The sequence below is a fragment of the Phocoena phocoena genome, chromosome 11 (assembly GCF_963924675.1).
Source record: "Phocoena phocoena chromosome 11, mPhoPho1.1, whole genome shotgun sequence".
NCBI lineage: Eukaryota > Metazoa > Chordata > Mammalia > Artiodactyla > Phocoenidae > Phocoena > Phocoena phocoena.
Genome location: NC_089229.1, coordinates 34,372,516 through 34,388,520, shown reverse-complemented (window position 1 = coordinate 34,388,520; position 16,005 = coordinate 34,372,516). Strand labels below are relative to the sequence as shown.

The window sequence follows — 16,005 nt, the reverse complement described above, 5'->3', positions numbered from 1 at the left end:
AGCCCTTAAATGTATTTTTATTTAACTCTTCAAGCTGTACATTATGGTTATTTTATACAGTCAAAGTTTGATCATATTTGCCCATATTTATTGCTTTTATGCCTGTTGCTCTTTTTTTCATTTAAGATCTTGGATCTCTTTCCTTCTTCTGATATAGATCCTTTAAAATTTCCTCTAGTAAAATAACTAGTTTGTGGAAGATAATTTTTCTGTAAATGTGCTTACTTAGCATTCATTGTTAAATCATAATTTAACTGGGTGTATTTTTCTAAATTGAAGTTTATTTTCTTTCAGTAATCCATAAATATCATTCCGTTACTTTTTTACTTTCACTGTTGCTTTAAGAAGTCAGCTGTGTTAAATTTCGGAAACTTTGAGGGTATTTTCTATGTCTTTTCAAGTATTTTTTTTCTTGTTATTCCTGTTATGAATTTTTATTCTGATGTGTCTAGGCATGGATTTCTTTTTAATTCATCCTCTTAGGGTCTGATGCAATTATTGAATATGTGATTTTCACTTTTAAATTTTATCTGTTAGCCATTATCTCTTCAAAAAGTTTTTTTCTTCCTCAGTTTGTTGAAACGCTACACATATATTAGATTTTCTGACTCTTGCCTCCATATTTCCTATATTCTATCTTTCTGTCTTTTTTTGCTGCCTCTAGTTACTTTCTATATACCTATATTCCAGTGACAAATTCTGACTTGCTGTTAATCCTAGTCATTGAGTTTTTAAATTTGAATTAATTCTGATTTTCACGTGGGTCTGGTTTTGCTGGGATTTGTTATTTCTGCTAACTCTTATTTATGGCATCTTATTTCTTTGTGTTTTTCATGTGATTTTTTTTTTTGTCACCTGTTTATTTCCCTTAGAATTTAAGCTTTGTGATTATTCCTAGTTATGAGATTAAAGTTTGTTCTTTAGAGATTTTTCAGATGCCGAAGGACACAAACAATCTGGAATCATTTGTGCTACATTTTTGGTGGAAGTTTTCTGATCATCATGAGAATGAATTTGAGTCGTAAACCTATGGGAGAGTCAGCTTGTATTTATTATTTTAAAGGAGGATTTTTTTCCCCTCTTACTGAGATTTGAGATAGGTAGTTTAATTTCCTGTCTTCAGTTGGGTATAGCTGATTGGGGTCCAGGTTTACTCGGAATTGCCTGTCATACTTGCTTCCTATTGGTGAATTTTAAGTTTTGTTTCCTCAAACTGTGAGGCTATAGAAATTGATCGTCATATTCACCAGATTTAACAAGTTTTCTCGCACTGAAAACTGGCTTTACTGTTCTGCTTGCTTCTCTTTGCCTACCATATCTTTTAAGATTTTGGACTAAGAATTCTTTGCTTTCTTAACAGCTCATTTGGAAACATTTAAAAAATGTAATTACTGTTTTTAGTTATTTTCAGGGGTAAAGATCACAGTATCTGAGCAGAAATTTCTGGAAATGGAATTTTGTATTTTTTTCTAAGTAACTTTTAATCTAATCTATACAATTAATATATGCTTATTGTCTATAAATTATGATGTGAAATGATAAAATAATAAGCCATATTTCTACCATCCAGATATAGCCAGTATTGGTGAGCTTTCCAGATTGTTTTCCATCCATTTAAAAAATCACTACTGTAATATTGTTTTGTAATTAACTTTATTCACTTAATAAATTGTGAATAATTGTACATGTCATAATTTTAAAAAATATTCTAGGTGAATTTTTCAAGTAAATGATACTTGAGCAGAGATTCTGTCTATATCCTTTTTCTATTTCTATGAGGACACAACACAGTCTTAGGACTTGTAGAACGAGTTATGAGTTTTATATTACAAGTAAAGCTATTTTTGCAAAACACAGATTTTCATATTTCTTGTAGAAATGTGGAAACTATAAATGCTTTACATGTGTTAACAGAGTAGATACTTCATGCCTATTATTTCAGGAAATTAGAAAAAATTGTCACATATAACTATTAAGAAAATAAAACTCTAATAAGCATAGCTAACACCTGAATAGAAATTCAAAACTCTTTGAGGAATAACAAATATAAAATGGTAAACAAAATGTCCTCCTTTATGAAGGAGGCATATTTATGAAAAAATGTGATCAAAATAAGAAATCACTTGAATGAACATGATCTGTAACAATTCAGACAATGATGCCTACTTTTTCTATATAAATAAATGTACTTAGGGTACAGTTTAGTTAAAGAAGGTTTAGATAATTAGTTAAGTAAAGTTTAATTAAACATGAGACAAAGCTTAATAATACCTGTGATTATTAGAGTATATATAAGGAGGTGTGCTCTAGGCATATATTTTATATTCTAATAGTAAAGTAACAGTTAACTTTTTAGTACTTCTTTTGAAATGATGCAGTCAAAACTTTATCACAACTGAAATAGAATATCAACTTGAATTTTTTAAAAGTACAGTGATTTATAAAGTAATCAATTGTTGAAATATATTAAGGTATTATAGAATAATCTTACGGTGATCAAAAATCATACACACGTGAATTACTCGTTGGTAACATTCATTTTCAGCAAATTTTCCTACAGTTTACTAAGATGGGACATATTTAAAAGCTCATGAAAACATTGCTAAGCAATAGAGCAGGAAATTGTATGAAAATGTTTTGATTTCAAAGTTTTAGACTTCCTCATGCTGCAGATGATAAGATTATCTCATTTACAATTCCATCTCCCCCTAATAATTTTGTCAGTTATAATATTTTTGTTCAGTGATTTATAAAAAGGTGTGCTTTGATTAATCTATTTTAGGCAATACTAACTCCTCTATAAGAAAATAGAATAAATTAGGATATTTACACTTTTTCCAATCTTCTTTTCCCTTCACAATTTTTGTTTTTCACATCAGGACTTATGACATCAAATCAGGATTTATGACTCTATCTTATCTCCTCTAGCAGCATTAGATCTGTATGAAAAGGGGTCAATACCAGTCTTTTTTATGACAAACTGCTTCTTTCATCTTCTGCTTGTCTGGATTACATAGTTCATTAACTCTTTTTACATCTTATTTTTCAAAGAAGGACTAGTGGATGCTATATTCCCTGAATTCTTTCACATTCAAGAATATCTGTCAGTTGCCTTCATACTTGAATGAAAATATAGCTGTGCATTCTATTTTTAGGTCACATTTTCACTTGGTATTTCATGGACATTGCTTCGTTGCATTTTGATATTGTGTGTTGCTGTGGTTAAACTAGAGGCTAACTTGATTTTACTCCCCCAAAACTGGTTCCTGCCCAGATACCTGAATAACATTTTCTTTGTCCTTGATTAATAAATTTAGCAAGACGTCTTATTGTCAATAAACCCACATAAGTTTTTTTCGTGGAATATAATATCCTTTTCAAACTATAGATTGTTATTTCTTCATTTATGAAAATTTTTGTTTTTTATATATTTGCAAACTTTTTTGGCTTGGTTCTATTTTTCAATCATGGATGATCCATATTTTGATTGACTTTATCTGTTATGTCTATTTTTATTTAATTAATGTAATCTTGCTGCTTTATCTTCTGCTTCTTCACATTTTGTTCTCAGTGTGATTATCTCTTCTTGTGAGCAACTCAATCTTTAGCTCTCTGTCCTGTACAACACTTTTTCTAAATTGTTTATTAGTTCTGTCATGGTGTTATTTTGGTCCATTTGTTTACCTACATCTGTTATTTTAGTATCTTTGAATTCTTGTTACATTAAATTTCTGTAAATGTTCTTCCCTAGCCCAAAACATTTTCAAACATATTTTCTTCTTTCTCATGTTTTCTTCAGAGTAGGATCATTACTATATTAGTTATATACTTTGGTGAAGCAGAGTACCCCCAAATTTAGCAATTTAAAACCACAGACATTTATTACCTCCTATTTTCTGTGGATCAGGTATCTGGAATTGCCTTAGTTGGTGGTTCTGACTCAGGGTCTCTCTTGAGGTTGCAATGAAGCTATCAAACAGGACTGCCATCAATATCAAGGCTCAGTGAGGCTGAAAGATCTACTTTCCATCTCACTTTTCCCTTTAAAACTTTGATCTTAAAATCTAAGAGGTATGCCCCCTTGTCTATGTACCGTGTTCCCACACTTTGGCTATCTAACAAACCCTTCTGATGGATGACAGCATCAGGTTTTCTCATTTTTCTTCAGTTCAATAACCATTTGGTGATGGTGGTGGTCAGGAATAAATACAGAATAACAGTTCTATTCAGTACTTGCTCTGATTTTTTCAAATATATTGTTTTAAAAAATATTATACAAGAAGTGCATTCTCATTTAAAAATTTTAAAAATAGAGAAGTATACAATGTAAGCAGTGAAACTTTCTCTCTCTGCTTACCCTGTTCTCTTTCTTATTTTGCAGTAGTAACCACTGTTCACAGTTGCTTACAAATCAATCCAGACCTTGTTCTATGCAATACAATTAATAGATGTGTAGATTGAAAGTCAGGTATATTCAATAGCTAAAAGCCTATGTATGCAACTTAAGTTTTACATACAGTAGTACATCATGGGCATACTTCTATGTCAGACTACTTCATATTGAAGATTATACATACATATTCATTTGATAGATACTCCATAATTTATTTAACTATTCGCTACTGATAGACATTTAACTTTGTTTAAATAGTATGGCAAGGAATTGCTCTATATATTACTTCATATTTGTGTGTATGTGTGTGTGTTAGTATATAATGGATTCCTAGAAGTAGAAATGCTCAGTCAAAGATTCCTTAGTATCTGAGGCTTGAAATCATGATAATTTCACTAGATTGGAATCTCTGATGGGTTGTTGAATAGATAAGTGTAACTTCTCTGTATATTGATTGGGATTCATGGTGTCTTAATATCTGAAGTTAGCTGATAAACTTTATTTAATTCCTCCTAGCCTAACATGTCACACACTGATAGTTGTTTCTTACATATGTAGGCAGCCCTAAGCTGGAAACCCGTGTGGCATGTTCAAGGGAACAGCCAGGAGGTCAGCATGTTAGAATGAACCAAGAGAAGGGGACAGTAGCAGAGGATGAGTTCAGAGATAGGGTTTCCATTTTAAGGACTTTGGAGGATCTTCTCTCCATTGTCAAATATCTAAAAATTAGTCTACACTCACTGTCTTCACTTCCACTGCACTGTGACTTTCATCCTGTTTACTCCGTGGATGCCTCTAGCAAAAGTCTTCGGCTGCTTCACTACTTGTCAAGCAGTGGCCTCTTCATACTCCTTTGCCCACCCTGGCTCACACAGTTGACCATATATAATTTAGTGTAAATAAAATTGCCTTTGATAATTGTAAAATGTACCTTTACTAATCACTCCCATCATCACAGAATCTCATCTGCCTTTTCCTCTCCCAATTGTTCTGCTTTATGTGCTATTTCCTTTTATTTTTAGCTTTTGTGCCAAATCCTTTACCTTTCTTCAGCATGTAACCTAATATTACACAGGGTAGTAACTATAGAGAACATGTGTAGTCCAATATTCAATCTAATAAAATTTTCTAGATTTTTAATATCTTCCATGAAATTTTTTACAGACTTCCTCAGCATCTCTTTGCAGTGCTAACTATGATGACTTATTTAAACAACCTTCTCATTTTTTTTTTTATGGCCACTGAGCTATAGTCTAGGGCTCCTCTGATTGTTTTTAGATTGGATTTTAAGTTTATCTGGGTAAAAAGGAGGCCACTTGTGAAAATCTTATAATACCAGAAGAATACACTAATATTTTATTGGTTTTAATACAGTTGTACCTACTTCGTTTGTGAACCTAAGGTAGATGTTTCAATGGTAGAAAAATAGCATTCTGCAATTACATTCTGCAACAATCTTAACCAAGCATTGAAAATTCAAAGACCCTGGAATTGAATTGAAAACTGTTATTTTTTCAATGATTCCTCCCTCTCCCTTGTTCCATTGTCAATTGAAAATAAAACATTCAATGCCCAATGTATGACTTCTAGTATTTTGTTCAATTTTGAAGTGATATATAATTGTCATTCAAAAATACATCTCTTAGGCACAAGTTTAAATAATAATACATTTTACACTTACACATTTTTCACCAGGAAATTGGGCTAAGTCTTGTAATTAGGAATATTGGAAATAAAAAGATGCAGTTATTTAGAAAAAAATTGAAACTCTAGAGTCTGGAAGAATGTATGATAAAGTGATCATGGCAATTTTTTTCTTCCAGGTGGCTTAGAATCGTTGAAAAATCTTCAGCAACTAATTGTGGACCATAATCAGTTAATTAGTACAAAAGGTCTTTGTGATACGCCTACCATTATATACCTGGATTGCTCACATAATCATCTTACTGAAGTTGAGGGCATTGAAAACTGTGGATTGCTCCAAATACTGAAGTTACAGGGAAATTATCTAAGTGAGGTAATTGCTTTGAATTAATTGATTTCTGTGATTAACACAGCATTTTTCTTTTGCTAGAAATATCACTCATACATTTTAAAAGCAGTTTTAACTTTTATTTTTACTTACCAGCTGTATTTGATTTCCAGTTTAAACTATTATATACTTTTCACTATTTAAAAAATGTTCAACATAATTACAATATCTTATAAGAAATCTAAGTTAACATTAGTTTTTTATAATACTAAAATAATAAATCATAACTTTTCAGTTATGATTCAGTGTGTAAGTGGGACCAAGTTTATCTGAAATTCTAATTAAAATTTGTCACAAAGTACTAAAAAAATGCTAGCTATGAAAATCATTATTGGAAATTTTATTCATACTAAAATTCTCATAATATTATACTTTGATTTATGATATGCTGTTTACCAGAATATGTCTGTTGTTAGTTTTGGTAAGTTTTATTGTTTTAAATTTGGCTAAATGACAAAAATATTTTACTTAATATAAGCTAATAACCCAAATTTAAATATAGCTTCCATCCTTAGAGAATCATGTTCTTCTAAGAGAATTGCACTTGGATGATAACAGCATTTCAAGTGTGGAAACATTTTCTTCATATTGGCTGCCTTTACTACAAATCCTGAGTATCTCTCAAAACAGGTAAAAATATAATTTGCTTAATTAAGCTTAAATACAGTGAATGATTAACATAAATGTGTGATCTTCATAATAAGTAGAAAAGCTGTTAGGTTTTTCCAGTAATTCAAGGAATGTACATTACAATAAATTGGACATAAATTATAAATATAACTTCATAGAATTAAAAAAATTAAAGTGTATTGACATATCCTCAAATTTTAGTAGAATTTTAATTGTCACTTATCTTACTCATTTTGTTTCTTCTCAAAAATGTACTATGGAAATCTCTCAGGGCAGGTTTGTTTATATTTGTAAAGATATAGTTCTTGGAAAATACAGGAGGTAGTTAATTTAATTCAGAAGGATGTCTCATTCTCTCAAATGGTACTTATTAAGTCCTGGAAGAAAGATTTTTAATCTGCTCTCAACTTGCATGTCTTTTTGTAACTGTTAAGATTGATTTAAATTTGATTTCCCTAAGGATATAAAGTAACACTTAAAAAAAAATATCTTAACATTAAGTTGAGATGGGTACCTGCCACAGAAGATCCATTTAAAACCACCAAACATCTGGATCTTTGCAGAGAATAACTGTCTAAAACCAAAACAGGAGCACAATATGTGTATGTCTCCCTCTGCTTAATATTTCATTGAGACCTATTCACCCAAATATGATTAATTTGTTCATCAAAGGCACAAGGAGTAGGGGAAAGGAACTATCTTTAACAAGAAGTTGCTTCTGTGAGTTATACAATTCTTGCAAAACAAGTGAACAAGACAGCTCAACGTTAACATATATGTACCTGTCCCCTCCCAAACATAGTTTTCTCTCAATCTCTGTCACAATAGTACTCATCTTTTTAGCATATATGTCCTAAGTGACTTAACTTCCACCTATTAAACTATTCTACTATTTGACAGATCAAAAACTGAATCTGTATTTTTAAATTCCCTCAAATTATTTTAATCACATCTAAAATATGAAAGTTGATTTGTCTTTAAAAGGATATTTACCCCGAACAACACTGTCAGATAATACTATTTAAGTAATTTGGGCCATCACAAACTTACTGGATCTTTTCACAGTATTTTTTAGGTAAGAAGTACAATTTCAATAGATATACTCAGCTATGCTTTGGACATATGAAGTAAATCACTCAGTAATTGACATATCTAGTATATTTTATAGAACTAGATCTCAAGCCACATTGATAAGCATAATAATTTTTAAAGAATTTAGAAAATATTTAAATCAAGAACATCTTTTGAGAAATAATACCTTTATTTCTTTGGACAATTTATGTCATCAAAGAAATATTCTGCTTTTAAAAATTAAAATTAACACTAGCTGATAGACTTTTACCCTATCAATATGATGTGCCTTGTTTCTCATATCAATCTGATATGACCAGGAATTTTATAATTTTATAATAAACTGGACTACTAAAAAAATTTTAGAGTTGATAACAATAACTGGGATACTTAAACCAAATAATCCATATTTATAATTTTGTTTGTTTAGCTTTATAACATTTGGATATATATTGAGGTGGTGTTTGCCATTTTAGGGGATACAAAACTGAGTACCATATGCCCTGACCCTCAAAAAAACTCTTAGATGTAAAATAACAATTTGTTGAACTTAGCTATATAAAAAAGTGGTGAAATTATTATATATGCTATTTTGAATTTTTAATAATACTGTCACTTATATTTGAAGATATTTTTAATGGGTCTCTCAAAGCTCTTTGCACAAGTAGCCTCCTACCATTTCCAGGAGGATGAAAGAATAAGTCCTGAGGACACCAGGGAAATGTGATTTATAGAAATGAACACATAGAGTAGTGAAATTATTTCCTAAAATCGTAGTGAAAAATTATCTTCAAACTTAAGATTTTTCACCATAAGCTAATATCATTAGCTGTAGAAATTACCCATTTTATGTTAAGCTTTTACATGTGCATTGACTTTTTAAGAACTATTTTAGGTTTGATAAAACTCAGGGTCAACAGATCTGGGTTTGAATTCTGAATCTACAACTTATCTGTCAGTTGACATTGATTAACTCTTTTCTCACTACCTGATCCTCAGTTTTTTCACTTGTAAAAGGGGTGGTAACACCTACCTTACCTATTTTATGGGATTTTAATGATTACCCAAAAGGAAAATGTATGTCAGTACATTTTGAAAACCTGAGAGAATTTTATAAATGTGATATTTGGATTTGTGTGTGGTATGTCTTTTAAATTGTATGTGTTTTTCTTTTAATTTTTCATAAATATTTTCATCACAAGGAAGAAATTATGTGCCCATATGCTTTTTTCCAACAAATGAAATACATATAAAGAATGATACTTAGTACATATTGTTTGAAATACGTGTTTCATCCTGACTTCTGTTTTAAATTTTCATTAGGACATGTGACTGTTTTAAGTTTTTCTCAGCGGAGTTCTAACTGGAAGACTTTCCAGCTTCATAAGCCTTTCTACTTCCAGTGAAACTCTAAGTAGGAGCAGAAAGTGGAAACTATTACCCATTGGCTGCTCATTGTACAAATCTTTTGCTTTTTGTCGTCTTTGAAATTTATATCTTTTTTATGCCCAGGGCTAATGTGACAAGGTCAAATGGTATTAGGTTTTCACTAATGTCCTTTGTCTTTCTGGTTTGAATTTTCTTAGAAAAAATATACACAGAATGTCAGTAAAAGGAAAAGTTCTAGAGGTTAAAATAAAAACGATTCTACTATTAGGTTTCTACCATCCTAGTGGTGAATAAATAGCCAGTTTTCTTGATTAAAATTTCCAAAAAGGAGCATGATTCTAAAAGCATGGTTATCTGAAAAGGCAAAATTTCGATATTATGAAAAATATGTGGTCAAACCAAATATTTCTTCACCTGAAGAAATACTTTATTTTTGCAAAGGGAATTTTTATTTTTAATTCTAAAACTTTATTGGTTATTTTTAGCTAATGTCTTCATATAACCTATATGTTACCAAATATTGCCATATAACTTATTGGTTAAAAACATGAGATATTCTGAAAAAAGAAAAACTCATTATCTATTAATCTTTCAAAATCCATTTAGTAGGAGGGTAAAGATTTAGCATTAGAAATATACTAATGGTAAAAAAGAAATAAGAATTTTCTTTTAATAAATACATTTATTATAATTGTATTTTCACTTAAATAACTTAAATTTCTTACTTGTAGTAATGATCTAGAATGCGTGAATAGGAAATCTCACAAAATTAGGACTTGAATGCACTAATTACATATTGACAAAGTTTTAAGTTTCTTTTTCAGTGTACATGTGACATTTCAGTAAATTTTTTATTAAAGAGTGTGTGTACAAATAATGAACTGTATATGCAAATGTAATGGCCAATATTTGATAACTTTTTCTTTTATTACCTTGGATTTTTCCCCTGGAAATTGTTTTTAAGAAGCAGTGTTATATAGGTAGTGTAAATAGTAATATTGTACTTAGGATTGGCTACAATCAGAGAGGTCTTCCAGACTCCTTATTTAGTCTGTTTTATCATCAGTAGCATCTTCTGTCTCTCTTCTAATGCTGAACAGGATAATACAGGAGAGGAGTTAATGTCAGTACAAGGGTTGGCTTTGTGCCATGAGGCTTCCAGTCACAGTATTATCCTGTAAGCTTCTGATCTTAGAATAATAGTACTTTTTTTTTTTCCTACCATGGCAGGGTGTTGGTAGAAATAAAGATGTAAAAATCTCTGCCAGGTAAACTGGAGGGACAATATAAAAAAACCAAGAAAGTAGAAGTGGAAACTAATGCATACTTTTTTTTTCTTTTTTGTACCAGAAATACTTATTTAGTGGAAGTATATTTTGAACATATATGGATCTTCAACATTTATAGAGGGGATTAGTTCAGATTAGTTTTGTATTTGTGATGAGAATATATTTTATACAAAGTAATTTTTATTTTGTTTAAAGATTTAGATGAACTAGCTTAATTTTTATTGCCAAATAGCTGGGGTAATGTGATATTATGTAATAAAGTAAGTGTAAATTTGTCTTAGTTGGAAATGTAAATCAAACTAAAATTAATTTTCCCTTCATAGCTTTTGTTACCAATAAAGTGAGTATTTTCAGTATCACTTATGTTCCTTGTTTGAATATGGGGTCTTAATGACAATTGTATCTTTGAAAATGACAGAAACTTTTAAAAGTAGTAGAAAAGTTTATTATTATTAGAATTTGAACATGCTTGTTTTATAATGAGTATTAATTTTAAAAATTAGTATATTTCTGCCAAATTTAAGTTATTCTATCAATAGAAAACAATTTCTATTATGTGTTCCTTAAATGCATATTTCCAATTTAAAAATAACCCCAGTGTAACCTTGTGCACATACAGGACTTATAATACTTTTAATCTAGTAAACGAAACCTTCTTTAAATTAGAAACAAAACTAGTGACTCTAATTAAAGTTATATTGTTAAAAAGTAAAAATACATATTTTTTATGTTTTTACCTCTTAATGGTTTGTTAAATGTTTGAGCCAGAAAAAAAATACATAGAAAGTATGAATTCTGTGTAAATTTGGCCATATGCAAAGATAAAACAATAACAACAAAAAACCCATTTATTTTTATTTAAGTACCAAGTACACATTAAGCTTCATGATAATTATGATTGATACTAGCAATTCCATGATAATTTCTCTTTAGAAATAAATCTTTCATTATAGAATAAATACTTAAAATCTTATAATTACTGCATTTTAAATAAGTATTGTTAGTAAAGATTATATTATTGTATTCTATTGTGAAAATGCAATTGTATATAGTTATACATTTCTGCCAAATTTATAATCTATAACATTATATAATTGTGTTATATAAATATATAATTACATCAATAATATTAAGAACATTCCAATTTAAAATTTTTATAAATTTCATTTTGGTTTTCAGCTTGACAAAAATCATACCACTTTTTCATTTTGTTTCTTTGGAAAAACTAGATGTCAGCAACAATTGTCTTTCTGGTAAGTTTATAGTAATGTATAATAGTTTTTTAAATAATAGGCTTTTGAGTTTCTGTTCCAAGTATGGTAAGGCGTTGTTTTGGGTAGATGAGTTAATGGCATTTACAAATAACATATCTATACAAAATGGTGTAGAGCAGGAAAAATTTCCTCTCCCTTCTCAGGCTAAGCCTGAGAATTAAACTGATGTAAGTCAGATAAACAGAAAAAGAGAATACAAGTTATAATTGTTTTTTTTTTTTTTTTAACATGTACATGGGAGTTCTCACAAGAAAATAAAGACCCCAAGAAGCAATCAAAGTTGAACTTACATAGTGAGCTGGACAAAGAGTAGTAAATTGTGAAAATGTGATGAGGCAGAGGGGCTTGGGCTAAGGTAGTTAATTGGATGGAAAAGTGACTAGGAAACAAAGGCTAGTTTAACAGGTTTGTTTGTATACATATCTCTTGGCCTGGACTTCCTGTCCTTGTGATAAGAATGTCCCTTTGCTTCTGGTATAGGTCGAATATCTTTCACATAGGAATTTAATCTCCTGCTTTGAAGAAAAAGAAGGAAGGTCAGAGGGCCCTTGCATCTGCTCTTTTTTAAGTGCCTTTAACTCAAAAAAGTCAAAATGCCAGAATGGCGTACTGAGGTGCTGTGTATTCTAAACTCCTTCAAATGTGTGGTGAAATAATTTAATTAAAAAATTCTCTCCACTTTTAAAATCATATTACTTCCATATCTTTCTGGTAAACCTGGGGAAATGTCAGAATTATATTCCTATTTAAAATTCATATATATTTTACCTATGAAATCAATAGCCTAATGAAGATAAGTAAACAAACTTGTTGACTCCTAACCAGACATCCATTAAAAGTTTATTAAATTAAAAAATGATGAATTGATTTGGTTAAACAGTCCCTCCCCCCAAATTTCCCCATCCCCATTTTCAGCCAGTCCCCTCATAGAGACAATCACAGTTCTGAATTTGTCACCATAGGTTAAATTTGACTGTTGTACATCTTTGTATTAATGAGATCAAATAGTATTTGCTTGGCATTCATGTGACATTCCACCACATCAGTTGTTTAGTTGTTTGTAAAGGTAGTCTTTTTTTTCTGAAGTGTAGTCCTTTGTATAAATATATTACACTTTGTCCATTATCCTGTTTATTGATATTTTAATTTTTTCCTGTTTGAGGCTACTGTGATTACAAAGTTCCTGTGGAAATTCTTGTACAAATATTTTTGTAAACACATGTTTTCAGTTCCCTTGGGTAAATGTTTAGAGTGTAATTACTGGATAATAGAGTAGGTGCATGTTTAACTTTATAAGAAACTGTTAAAACTGTTTTCCAAATAGTTGTAACATTTTATTTCCCCGCTAGTGATGTGTAAGAGTTCCAATAGCTCCATTCTTACAGGGTTTTTAGTATTTCATTGTGTTATCTCATTATGGTTTTAGTTTGCATTTCCCTGATGGATAATGATATTGAACCTCTTTGCATGTATTTATTGATGATTTCTATATATCCTTTTGTGTCTATTCATGTGTCTTACCATTTAAAAAATTTAGTATTTGCCTTTTATTGATTTCAATAAATTCTTTATATATTCTGGATGAAATTCTTTGTCAGACATGTTTTGTGGATGTTTCTCCCAGTCCCTCTTTTACCTATTAATTTTGTTAATGATATCTTTAGATGAGCAGAAGTTTTCAATTTTGGTGAAACTTTATTATTTTTAATAGTTTTTGCTTTCTGTGTCCTTTGTAATATTTTTCTACCTCCAGATTGAGATGATTTTCTATGCTTTCTTACTTTCTTGTAAGAAAGTAAGAAGTCTTATACTTTAAGTTTTTACTTTTAGGTCTGTGATCCACCTCAAATTATTTTTTATGAAAGGTTTGAAGTAGAGGATGAGTTCAGTTTTTAATATGGATATTTAGTTAACTGTTCCAGCAACATTTGTTGAACGAACTATTTTCATCATTGAATGACTTTGATGTCTTTGTCAAAAAATTGATTTACATTTTACCTATGTTGGGATGTGTCCCTATTAACTGATTTTCTCTTAATGATGTCATATTTTCCTATTTCTTTTTATGTCCAATAATTTTTAACTGTATGTTGAACATTGTTCGTAGTACAGTTTGCTGAGTCTGGCTGTTGTTGTCTTCCTTTTAAAGGGTATTAAGTGTAATTCTGGCAGGCAGTTAAAGTATTGGTGGATAATTTTGTTGATGTCAGACTTAATTTCATTCCCTCCTAGGACAAGTCATTTTAGTTTTCACTTCTCAGTGCATCCCCCTACCCCAGGGCATTGTCTTTACTCCTAATGCATGTTCTTTCTGGATTTTAGCTGAATCTCTGAGCTATTCAGTTGAGTCTCATCTGACGGGGCTGAAATTCCAATGTCTTTCACTGCTGCATGAACTATAATGTCATCATTCGGCTGTTAGCCTGATAGCAGGTTATCTCTGCTAGGTTTTTCAGAGTGTTGCCCTGCCTGTAACTCCTAGCACTCCAAGGACCTGCGGCAAATCCTCACATAGACTTCTTCCCCCAATTTCCTCCCCGGAGCATATGCACACACAGCTTCTTCCCAGAACTTTTCACCATAAATTCCAGCTTCACATCTAAACTTTGCCTCCTCACTCAGCAAAACAGCCTCTTTGCTTGGTTTCTACTTTCTTGCTCTAAGGTAAAATGCATTTAGGCAGAAAACCATTGTGATTGTCAGCTCACCATATGTGTTTCCCTTTTCTCTGAGTGAGGCTTAAAAACAGGTGCTTCATGTTTATTGCTCAGTTTTATGATTGTTTTCTGTGGGAGAGTAATTCTGGTATAAATTACTCTTAATGTATCCTAGATTGACCTACTATTTTTACTTTTGAAAGTATAAATATAATTCTGTTTAGGCATACGTTCAATTTTACCACTATCCTATTACTTTTGATTTTACTTTTTTAGATTTTGTGTTTGCAATCTGGGGCAAACTGCTCTAAGCCCTTTGCATACATTATCTCATTTAATCCTCACCCTATGAGATAGAGATGAACCTGAATCATCAAGCAGTTGTATGATTTGCATAAATTCACACAGTGGCTAAATGGTAGAAATATGTATTTTGATAGCAGACTCTATGTTCTTAATATGGTCTCCTTTTAAAAGCATATCATATTCTGCAAAATAAATATTTTTTGTTGCCTTTCTTTAATAGCTAACCCATAAATAAAATGGTCATTGATTTATGATTATTTTTCTTTATCTGTGATAACTTTCATAATAATTTTTGTTTTTTATTTTCTATAGATCTTACAAGTGCCCTAAGGTGGTTTGATGCATGCTTTTCTCTCCATGAATTGTCTCTCACTGGAAACCCACTTCTTCAAGAAATAAACTGGAGGTAAAGAAACAATGTTGCACCCTATGTACATACTTTATTATAGTTGCAGAGAACACAGTTCCATGAAAATTGTTCTGTGTATACTAATTACTTGGGAAAAGTTAATAAAAAATAATTTAAAAGATATTCAAATCAAAACAGTTTTGTAAAAATACTTAAAAAATATCTTCTACCTAAAATCATTTTTGTACATGTATGAACTAATGCAAATTTGAAATGACAGTTTTGATCCATACCATGGATTATGTGACACTTTTAGTATGATGTCAACTTAGGTTTTGTGTTTATAGAAAAGACATTTGCTGGGAATTACTATTTTTTTTTTTTTTTTTTTTTGTGGTACGCGGGCCTCTCGCTGTTGTGGCCTCTCCCATTGTGGAGCACAGGCTCAGGACGTGCAGGCTCAGCAGCCATTTGATTTTGTTTTATTTTCTTAACAGAGAAAGTTGGTGTCTGTTAAAGTATGTGTTATAAGTATATATGAATTCATGCCTCTATTTTGAATATTGCAGTACCTAGATGTAAAAGAAAAAAAATTTTGTGATTTTTTTAAAAAAA

The 16,005-nt window shown here is 30.6% G+C and overlaps 1 protein-coding gene across 1 annotated transcript in view; it reads left to right on the top strand.

Moving 5' to 3' along the window:
- Positions 1 to 16,005, top strand: part of LRRIQ1 (leucine rich repeats and IQ motif containing 1) — a 174,260-nt gene that overhangs the window by 39,873 nt on the left and 118,382 nt on the right. Inside the window, exons 10-13 of the mRNA XM_065887785.1 lie at positions 6,217 to 6,410; positions 6,928 to 7,055; positions 11,984 to 12,057; positions 15,354 to 15,447. Coding sequence (XP_065743857.1) covers positions 6,217 to 6,410; positions 6,928 to 7,055; positions 11,984 to 12,057; positions 15,354 to 15,447 — 490 coding nt within the window. The remainder of the gene's footprint in view (positions 1 to 6,216; positions 6,411 to 6,927; positions 7,056 to 11,983; positions 12,058 to 15,353; positions 15,448 to 16,005) is intronic.